This window comes from Miniopterus schreibersii, assembly GCF_964146895.1.
Source record: "Miniopterus schreibersii genome assembly, chromosome: 4".
In the NCBI taxonomy this organism is placed as follows: Eukaryota; Metazoa; Chordata; class Mammalia; order Chiroptera; family Miniopteridae; genus Miniopterus; species Miniopterus schreibersii.
This window is the reverse complement of record NC_138105.1, coordinates 52,534,306-52,545,962: the sequence shown is the minus strand read 5'-3', so window position 1 is coordinate 52,545,962 and position 11,657 is coordinate 52,534,306. Positions and strand designations below refer to the sequence as shown.

The 11,657-nt window shown below is 38.3% G+C and overlaps 1 protein-coding gene across 1 annotated transcript in view; it reads left to right on the top strand.

The window, feature by feature from the left end:
- Positions 1-384: 384 nt before the first annotated feature.
- RXFP1 (relaxin family peptide receptor 1) overlaps positions 385-11,657 on the top strand; it is a gene marked incomplete at its 3' end in the record, with an annotated part of 81,437 nt that continues 70,164 nt past the window's right edge. Inside the window, exon 1 of the mRNA XM_081134199.1 lies at positions 385-638. Coding sequence (XP_080990325.1) covers positions 590-638 — 49 coding nt within the window. The 5' untranslated portion in view covers positions 385-589. The remainder of the gene's footprint in view (positions 639-11,657) is intronic.

Genomic DNA, 11,657 nt, shown 5'->3' with positions numbered 1-11,657 from the left:
TAACACTTTAATTCTTGCCTTATGGTTACTTCCACAAAAGCATTTGCCCTGTTTTTTGTTGTTGTTACTCGGTTCTTTTCCTAGACTCAAGTCACCAAGGAGAAAAAATATATTTTTTGTCTGTAATATATCTCTGGCTCAATTTCTTTCCAGTGGTGTGACTTTGATCAGTTCTAACACTTGTCAGTGTTCGTACACACCCTCGTTTGTAGACATCTCAGGACATAGAAACAAGATGTTTAGCGTCAAGGAGAGCCTCTATGTACTGTCTCAAACTTTCCCTCGCTGCTCAGCTCTGTCTATGTTCGTGTGGGTGTGTGGGGTGGGTGTGTAAGAAGGATATTAAGACTCTTAAAGAAGGAGGCTGGGAAGAAGACATTCTGAGAGAGAGAGAGAAAAGAGAAAAGAAGAGGGAATGGAAAGCGAGAGGGAGAGGGAGAGGAAATGAGAGAGAAAGGAGAGAGGACTGCTTTATAGCTGCTAAGATTGCAGACAGAAATAGCACACAACCACCGTGAGCTGTATGCGACTCAGAAACCAAGACTAAATTGTATTCACTTTTCTTAATCAGTTGCTCAGAAAGAAAGAGATGACATCTGGTCCTGTCTTCTTCTACATCTTGATTTTTGGAAAATATTGTAAGTATGCTCAGTATTTAACTTCGTATGACTTAGTGTTTTATGAAATTATTACAAGTGTTTATTACTTGACATTTATGCTTTTAAGATAAAAATGCTTTTTCTGACAGAATTTATTTTCTCAGTTCAGAATTATTATTCTTAGTACATTTCTGGTGTTGCTATTAAAAACTGGAATATATTGTCAGAGTTAGTAGGTAGGCAAGATTAGCATGCCACATAAACCTATGCTTCAGAACAACCAATTTGTCTAACTGGTTTAACAATTATTTTACAAGTAATTTTATAATATTTCAAGAGGAATAGTTCTTAAAGAGATTGGGTTCAAGGAATATGTCCATTAAAATACCCTGGAAAGTCTTTACATTTGTTCCAGTTTTTGTGTAGTTGTAATGTTTCATGTCCTAGTCCTTTGTGATTTGATACCATAGATGTGCCTCCTCTGAGGGAAATGCATTCAGAAAACTCCTTTTTTAATTCACAAGGTTTCTCACTGTTCCTTAAAAGAAAAACAAGGGAAAGCGCAAAGCAATGAAAGACACAGACACCTGAGGAGCCCCAGTGGACGTTTGACTTTTGGTATAGTGACAGTTTTTGCTTTCTCTGTATGTGCCATCGCTTATTTTTCAGAATATTTTTTTAATCAAGGGAATGAGTCGTTCTGCATTAAAGCCTAGTTAAATTACATTATGGAAATAGAAATAAAATGTTTTTATTTCCTTGGGTAATAAATGATGAAAAAGTGAAGGAGAATCAAGAAAGAAAACTTTCCGGGTACCTTTAATACCTTATGATGCTGAAAATGATTAAGCTTTAACAATCTGAGAGTTCATGAGCATGTTTATATTCCCCTATCTCCTAAAAGTTTATTTACATGCAGATACTCTATTGAGGAATGATGCAAAGTAAATCTCAATCCAAACCCTCCCTGTTCTATGGCAAGTGCCTCACCAAAGTGTTTACCTTTCCTGTCTTTCCTTCTCTCCTTCTGACCTCTAGTACATCCCACTTTAAAGGTGGGAGCATCAAAATAATGTTAAAAATTACTCAGAATGCTGGAGAAGCATTCTAGTTCCTAGCGTTCTCCATCTGTAACCTTAATTACTGGCATTCCCTTTTTTTTTTTACTAGGGAAGGGGGGGGGTCAAATGCAAGCCCCCACCAGAAATTGAATGTTTCTGATTATAATCCAAGTGTTTAAGCTATCAGAGTTTTTGAGATTTGCCACCAACATCCTCATTAATCAATAACATATTCTGCCATCTCCTATTTCGTTTCAATAAAATGAGTAGATCACATAAGCCAAAGGAATACTTCCACAGCAGGCGTACCAGCATGAGACATTCAAGGGTATGTGTGTAGCCCGGCCGGGCGTGGCTCAGCGGCTGAGCGTCGACCTGGGATCCAGGCGATAGGGGTTCGATTCCCGGTCAGGGCACATGCCCGGGTTGCGGGCTGCAGCCAATCGATGACTCTCTCATCATTGATGCTTCTATCTCTTTCTCTCCCTCTCCTTTCCTCTCTCTGAAATCAATAAAAAGATATATTTTTTTTAAAAAAAGGGTATGTGTGTAAAAGATGTTCCAGGAGGTTGAGAAGCAACTTTAGCTCAGGTTAGTAATAAAATTCCATGCTTACATGTTCTCTTTTGTTAATAAAAAATTATTTTTATGACCAGAAATAGAAAATAGTTAATAGGGGTATGGGGACTAGGTGGAGGTGGGCAAAGGGGGTGGGTAATGGGAACGGAACTAGATTTTGCTTGGGCCAATGCGTGCATGATGCAGTGTGCAGGTGATGTTTTGCTGAGTTGTACGCTTGAAACCTGAATGGCTTTGTGAACCAATATCGTCCCAATAAATTCAATTAATTAAAAAAAAGAAGAAAGGAAAGCTTACTAAGGAACAAACATAATTAAAGAATTGAGTGTATCAGATTAGATCCTGGACCAGGAAAAAAAAAATAAAAGGGTGTTTCTTCTTTTTTTACAAAATAAAGTATCTTTATTGATTTCAGAGAGAGGAAGGGAGAGGGAGAGACGGAGATAGAAATATCAATGATGAGAGAGTCATTGATCGGCTGCCTCCTGCATGCCCCCTCTTGGGGATCTAGTCTGCAACCCGGGCATGTGCCCTGACCAGGAATCAAACCAGGATCTCCTGGATCGTAGGTTGATGCTCAACCGCTGAGCCACACCAGCCAGCTGGATTTTTGTTCTTTTGCTACACAAAAAAAGAAAGAGAGAGAGAGAAAGAAAGAAAAAGAAAGAGGAAAAAGAAGAAAGAAAAAAAATAGTTAATGATGATAATAATATCAACACCCTCCAACATTTTAAATTTAAGTTCTTTTGATTTAAAATGTTCTTGTAATGCAATGTGAGTACTTGAGAGCTCACAGTGCTCATCCTCCTGTGCTTTCCACAGAGGATGAAGGCATAAACATCTGGTGCTGAGTTTGGCAAGCAAGATTCCTGGCTATATTGGTGTCACCTGGGCACGTGGAGTGAAGGGGCATTTGGCATGAACCCCAAATAGCAACCCACACCCATGACTCACCTTTTAATTTATCTCATCACCCAACCCTACCTAAGAGAAGATTTCTTATACCTAAGTCAACAGTGACATAAGAACAAATACTTAAATCTCTGTAATCCCATGGCTGTGGTTGTAATTATTTGTTTGTTTGTTTCCTGTTGCCAGGAGCAGTTGTTATGGAAGACAGCTAACCTAAGGTGCTTAGCAGCACTATCATGTACTAGCTCTATGATTTTTGACAATGACTTACCCACACTGAACCTTATTTTGTAAAATAGCAGTAAAATCTTTTACCCTATCTTCCTCCCAGATCCCTTATGTTTGTTTTTTTATGACATAAATTCCCTCCCTGAATTTTCAAAACAACTCAGTTACATAGATATAATTAAGCACAGGAGGAAGGCAAGCTCAAGGACATTTAGTACCTTGTCAGAAGGCTCAAGCTAATAAATGCCAAGATTTGAATGCTTTCAACATCTGTGCTTTTACCCCCAGAACATGAACATTCTCAGTAAGAAATAATGTCTATAAAGGGCTTTAAAAACATAAATCCCTTTATAGACTTAAGCAATTATTAGTTGCCCTTTTAACCAAAAATACTGATTGAATGCGTTACTTTAATAAGCAGTAGGATTAAAGGCCGACTATGGTGTGATTCCTGCTCTGGCTGGGGTAGAGTGGAGAAAACAGAGTTAATCTGGGATTACCAAACAGTGAGATGGGAACACACAGAGAAGGGCCACGTGAGGATTCAGAAAAGGTCTCCTTTTAACCTTGAGAACTTCTCATTCTAAAAAAATTCCTCTATGGCCTAGTTAGCTGAATTGTGCCAATGTTCATTTCTTGGTTTTAAAAATGTACTATGGTTGTGTAAGATTTTATCATCAGAAGAAGCTGGGTGAAGGGTTAGGGAACCTCTCTGAACTATTTTTGCAACTTTTTAGGAGTCTGGAATTACTGCCAAGTTAAAAGTTAAAAAACAATCCCCAGGAAGTGTTATATCACAAGTCCTTATCAGCAATTGTTTGACTCATTATTAAACAGTATCATTATGCAAAAACAATCATTTCACTGAAGATGCTGGATAGGAAAGGAACAAGTGAGGTAACAGGAAATAGAAGGGGCTCTAATATTAACTTAATCCACTTTAGCATTTTGCCAAGGACCTAGTAAGTTCCTTATTTTTAGATTCCAAGTGGATACTTAGGAGACCACCTGGTCTTTGCCTTGGGTCCTGACACTGACATATCTTCTAGCAATTCTCTTCTCTAACCATGAAGAAGGAGAAGGGAAGAGGCTTCCCCAGAACAGTCCATTAGTACATGAAAAACAGACCATTAGTACATGAAAAAGAAAAATACTGATATATTTACCCATCTCCAAAAGACAGAAAAATAAACTTTCCGATATGCAGATTACAGAAGTATCTAATATCCAACCTTATAGTTTTGAAGGTTGCTAACAATTTTGCATTGTTCTTACTATGAATATAGTCATATTTTTAAGTTTCAAATAGAAAATTAAGTCTATGCATCATCATCACTGTATAAAGGAAAACAAATTATTACATTTGTGAATGAAATAGTCTCACAAGCATAATTTCACACATTAGGACAAACTTGTTAAGCTGAAAAGCCTGGAGTTGGGTATTCTGATTAGATTTCATTTTTGTCTGAAAAAACTGCAGGCATGTCTATCATTTTGATTTCAGGTCCTATGATTGTGATTATGGGTGTGGTTTTTATATCTGAAGTCCGCATATTGGAAAGTTTATTGATCTTAGAGAGAGGAAGAGAGAGAGAGAGACTTCGATCAGTTGCCTCCCACATGTGCTTGACCAGGAATTGAATCCGCAACCTGGGTATGTGCTCTGACTTGGAATCAGACCACAACCTTTTGGTGTGCGGAATGACACTCCAACCAACTGAGCCACACTGGCCAGGACATGATAAATTTAGAAGAAAATTTATACATGTATGTGCCTGGATCTACTGAGAGAAATCAGATAAGCTGCCCTATAAAGCTTTTTTGGAAGCTCTTATCCAGGCCCCATATTGCCAGAATAAATTAATGAAAATAACAGAATAAGTTCCCAGATGCATCAGGCCCTGGCTTCTGAGACAGAACAGAATTCAGACTGCCATTATGTTCGCTCACAAAACCTCTGATTCTTATCTTGCTTTTCACCCTCTCCTCTCATATTCCTTGGCTCATCCCAGCCTTTTGATATTTTAATAGGTTTTTCCCAGAGCAGACATGAAATGTTAGACTCATTTCCAGTAATCCAGAAAATTTGTCGTTTTTGCTTCTAGTTGGGTCTGACTTGTTGAAAACTGCAAAACTGCTTCATGGTTTATAAATGTTTCTACTTTCTCACACATTTCAAACTTAGACACAAAGATGTCATCGGTCAAGCTCTCTGTTAGGTTCTCTTAACCTCCATTTAACTTCCTTCTTGGTATTAAGATCAAGAGAGGTGGCTGGTTTGGCTGTTAAATTTAGATTTATATTTCCGCTGTTCTGATTGCAGTCCTTACCCCTGATCTTTTAGCTCACAGCACAAGTTATGCTCCCTGGAAAGAAGGATTAGGTTTGTTTGTTAAAATTCAATAACTTTTCTCAGCAACTGAGCATTTGTCCCCAGCGTTGACCTGAAATAGTGTGGCAAATCATTTGTCCATTACGTCCACTTTAATGCAAAAAAAAAATCTATACAAACCTTTTCATAGTGCTTCTGAGTCTTAGGCATCTTTTTTCAAAGTTTCTATGCTAGTATATACAGCAGGTTCAACATTGTCCTCATGGTCCATTAGAGTCATTGCCTAGGAGGAGATGCACAAAAAAATTAAATAGATTTATTCCCTTCCCTCTAGGTGTTCACAATCTAAGATGGATAGATATGATTAGACAGTGGCTATAATTACTAAATTAAAATGTGAACAGATAATTCAAAACCACACATTTTATCATTATCCTATCCCCTCAACATTTTGCCTGTGGGACAGTTAAAATGAATGCCTAAGTAGATGAGTGAAGAAGGAAGAATGAACGAGGTACTGATCAAGAAGAATGGGGCTTAACAGGCAGTGTGTTATGGAGGAATCAAAGAAAGAACGGCGCTAAATAGTGTTGAATAAAAATAGTGTGTGCAGACAGAGAGCAAGCCTCCAGAGATAAAAGAAGAATTCGGTGAGATCAGCAGCAGCCCGCAACACAGAGGCAGGGTAAGGAACAAGCTAAGGCACGTATGTGTTGGTGATGATGTTCGTGAACCCCTGAGAAAGCCATTGTGTGAGATCCAGTCCCAGAAGGGGTTCACATTTAAAGAAACTCATCTGGAACAAGAGCGGTCACCTTTACTCATGCCTCTGAAGAGATTTAAGGACTAGTCCATTATAAATGACTAGTCCTTAAATCTACACAAGTCTTATTAAAGTTCCACACCCTCTCCTCTTCTCTATCTTTCAATCCCCAGGAGCCTTCAACTCTTTTCACACACAAGATTCCTCTGTCTTTGACCCAGGGCTGTGTGGACGCTGTTGTTTCCCCATCCCTGAGCCCTCACTCCTGATGGACTCTGCTCCACGTGCCCCTCCGCTGCACAGTCCTCTTGGGCACAAAGCTTGTTCTCTACTCGGACTAATTCTGTCAGGAGCATTCACCTCTCAGGTGTTTTCTTTTTCCTCAGAAAGCACAGAGCAGGGGGGGACTTCAGAGGAGGTTAAAAAGGCAGTGCCAGCATTCTGTCATGAAATCTGAGGCGGGAGGGAGATGTTATAAACTATTACACATGTATGTGCACATACACTCACACACACACAAATATGCACACACTTTAATAGTTTTGTCCCATCATTAATATTAAGTAAATCAAAAGCGATATAGTACATGGTATAAAATTTTCATATTTGTAGGAAACAAATTTCTGATGTGCAGAAATGAAATTTTATGTTTCTGTGACTCAGCTCAGAGCTCATGACTCCTACATACAATGACAGACATTTAAATTTGCTGAATCAAAATAACTTGGCTTAAAAACCAGACCCTTTTAAAAAAAAAAACAATCTAAATTGTCTAAGAGTTCTTACCCACTCCGCCCTGTTCCCCTTCTGCCCAGCAGATCTAGGTTCAGGGCAGCTTCTGAACCGTCCAAGTGGAGGGCAGGTAGGGAGTTGAACATCTGCAGTCGTTTTGTCAGCTTCTTGTGAGATTTAACTCATTCGGCCAGGTGTTGGCATCAGCACCTACCAAGGCATGCAAACACTTCCATATTCCCGTTACCAGGGCCAGATAATCCAGATGCTTCTCGCCCAAGCAACACGGCTTTGTGTTGGCTGCTCAAAGCCAGCCTTCTCAGGGAAGCATAGGAAACCCTCACATGTCCTTCCTCATCTGTTGGGAGTCAAGGGAGATTTGGGGCTGACTCAGACCCTCTCTCTAGTTTACCCTTCCACCATAGCTACCAACCCCCCCTCATCAGACCAGGCACATAACTTCTGCTAGAGACCTGCCCTTTTCTTGGGCTGCATATTAGGATTTGAGATAAGAGTCACCTCTGCTCAGGCAATCCCCCAAACTTTCATGGTGATTTTGACCCCTCCCTCCCCCTATGGGTTTTAGATTCCAAAGGGAAAGAAGGTTCATTCTCACTTTTGGCTCTCACCAAGTTCAGGAAAACGTCTTCAAGGGCATCACACATGCTTAAGCCTCTCTATAGGTCGCGGAAAGACTCAGTGCTCTGTGTTCTTTAGTATTTGGTCTTGATATTCAAAACTAAGATGGTAGAATTCAAGAAATAAATTTAAACACCTGTTTAAATTTAAACACCTGTTTAAACACCTCTTAAATACCTGTTTTTTGCAGTGACTTTTAAGCTTTGGAACTTAGGCAAGAATTTGACTATTCTAGAAAGATTGTTTTATGCTCTACCTTCCCAGGGCAATGAAGTACAGTCTAACCACCTAGTTTTTCTGATACAAAAAGTTATCTCTGATAATATCACCCTTCCTGGTACAGGCCACCTATGTAAGTCCTTTCAGGCAGTTAAAGGAGAAACAAAATAGCTTTTCCTAAGTCTGCTGGGTTTCAGTGCTTTCAGCTCAAAACCATCCACATGCCATATTTTGGGGTGGTGTATGTTGCATTTGGTAAGCAAGAATTATAAACATGAAGCCACAGTAATCTGAAATGATAATTATAATGAAATACCTTAGTGAAATGCAAACTTGAGAATTGGTAAAACATTTAATAGCAAATATTTAGCTGTATTTCCCAATAATGTTAAGTGAACACAAGTGAATATACCTGTTTACCCTCACTTTCAAAAAACGTCTAAAGGAAAATCAGAATTTTCAAAACTTACATAATGGTGGATAGGGTTATTCAGTTTATCAAAGGGGTACCTTAATTGGGTAGTATTTTTTAAGTGACACAAAAATGCACCCATTCTGTTTGGATTCTAACTCAAATATCATGATTCAAAATGCTGTACCCTTTCTGGTACTACTTCCTCCCACTCTTCCATTCTGTTGCCCAAACTCATTCCTCTTATTCCACTTACACCTACCCCTTGTGTTATTTTTACTTTTAGTTTATTTCCCCTACGTTTTACTACATGCTTCCTTTTCCTATTGTTCTAACCAACACAAATCACAATATTATAGGCAAAAACATCCAAATATAAAAGTGTTTTTCAAATTGTGAAAAGCGCCAGATCACTGTTTACCTATGAACTTTCTTCCACAGATCTTTTCTGATGGAAGGTAAAAAAAACAATAGAGTCTGTGCTAAAGAATCTGGCCTGATGTGCTCTTCTCCCAAAAAGCTGCCGTATCACGGTCTCCTCTAGTTAGTCCCCAGGAACCTACACTACTCTTAATTTATTCTGGGGGAATTGCTACTAACTTTTAATATGTATTTTATAATGTGCCTTACTCGATATATGTAGATACATAAAATGCACTACACCACAGGTACCGTATTTTGATTATTAACATGAATTATTTATATTGCTATAGTTAGAGTCAGTTATATTACTGAAGTTCTGGTTAAATGATAGACACTTATAAGTGTTGTTTAATTAAATTCTCAACCCTGGAGAGTAAGGTATCCTCACTCATCTAGATGAGGAACTAAGTCTCAGATTTAGGAATTTGCCAAGACCACAGGCTTGTATGTGCTTAATGCAGAACTTGAACTCAGGCTTATCTGACACCCAAGCCTGACTTCTTTCCATTCACCATACAAACACAAAATCATGATACATAATTATGTATATTATCTCCAGTTTTGTGGGACAAGTATTCTTATTTCCATTTACAGATGAGCAAACTAACCAGACAAGTTGAACTCCATTCAGATCTACCACTCCCTGCCCAGGGAAAGAGAAGGCGGCACCAGGGAACAGGTCGAGTGTGGACAAGGTGACAGAGACTGAAAAGGGCCTGGCAGGTCAAGGAAATGACGAGAACTTCGGGGAGCAGGGCTGAAGCAAAAGATTGGAGATAAAGCTGGAGAAAATAATTGGAATGAGATCACGAAGTCTTTGTAAGCTGCACTTGAGAGTGTACTTCAGACTATAGTAAACAAGTAATCGGAGTGGAGGTTTTGCACGGAATGATATGAAGACACATATTCTTTAGGAAGTGACTCTGGCAACTTACCAAAACTGGACTAGAATGTGAGAAACTAAAAGCAGTCCCTAAAGGACTGCCCTCAAGTCACTAGCCAGGGAGAGGCTAAGACTGAGTCAAGACAGATGCTGGTTTTTACCTTGTTTTCCTCAGATCTTAATGCATTTCTAATATATTTCCTCCCTGGCCAGTACATATAAAGTATACGAAATGCATTCCTTTTTTAAATATGTCTTTATTGATTTCAGAGAGAGGAAAGGAGAGGGAAAGAGAGAGAGATAGAAACATCAATGATGAGAGAGTCATTGATCGAGCCCGCAACCCGGGCTTGTGCCCTGACCGGGAATCGAACCCTGATCGCCTGGATCCTAGGTCGATGCTCAACCGCTGAGCCATGGCCGGCCGGTCCAAAATGCATGTCTAATATATTTCCTCCCTGACCAGTACATATAAAGTACGCAAAATACGACTATGATAAGACTGACTTTTTAAACACTGCGCTCCACAAGCATTCAGCTGGTACCTTGCTGCTTGTTCCCAAAGAGTCATTTGACCTGCTCTGTGCCTGTATTTACTCCTCCTGCTATTTCTCTTGTGTTATTTTCTGTTTTCTTTAACTGCATAGAGCTTCTGATTCCGATTTGCAAATACGGCAGTTGATAAAACACACCAGAAAACAGTGTTAACAGTGTTAACAGGTACATATAATAATAGACAATAGGTGGACAAATTGTTTCTACACAGTCATTTGAATCAAACAAAAGGTACTATTTGAAAAGTACTATCTGTACTCTTGAACCAACCAGTAACTTTGAAACACAAGACTGTTACTAAGAAAGTGTCAGCCAACAAATTTATTTATTCAACAACTGTAATTTCTGAACAGTGCAAAATCACCCCATATATATATATAATTTAAAATATTGTTTTCATAGGGCCAAGGCCTAATATCTATCGAAATATAATTTTACTCCCTCTGTTTTAATACCTTTACATTTTAATCAATATCACTATCCATGATCAGTTTTATGCACAGGTGTACATTCATTATTTCTTGGATTTTTCTTTAGAAAAAGTACAATAAGAATAGGATGAAATGGTGCTGAAAGTTTAAGACACATCATTGAAAATGCATCAGGGTTGAAATGCAGCTTCAACCCTCAGCACATCTTTCATCTCCCTAAAAGTTATAGAACCATGGTCATCCTATCTAGAGAAATAGGTTGCCCAGAATATCTTTAAAATAAGAATACATTATATTATTCTTAAAGGTAATTATTAACTCAAGTAGTGAACTAAAAGAGAAACATGACTGAAAATGGGTTATTTTTGCAAATTCTGTATACATTCTGTAAAAAAACAAGGCTAATGACTTCTAATATGATGAGAAATATTATAACTACAAGTAACAGAAAGCTAAAAAATAATTTTAATACATTTATGAAAAGAAAAGTGATTCACCTTCAGCTGGACCAAGTCACATCCTTCCACTGGATAAATTAATTTCTGGTGTAAATTAAATGCACATTTGGAAGCTGTATTAACTCTTTAAAAAATAACAGTCAAAATAATATACATTCTGGAGTTGCAATATTGGGCTACTAAACAGGATTTACACTGGTGAGCTGAAAGAATTCCGTATGTATGAAATGCACAAAGTTTTGTTTATTGTTTCCCCAAAAAAGTAAATCCCATGGCAATTTGTTCATTTATAGAAGCCAGGCTAATCTAGGAAAAGGTATTTTCATTCACGTGATTAATACAGATGTATATTCTATCTAAAACTAAAATCCAACCTCTCTTTAGTATTTTTCCCATTATTTGATGACTAACTACAACTGTAGTAATGCAGT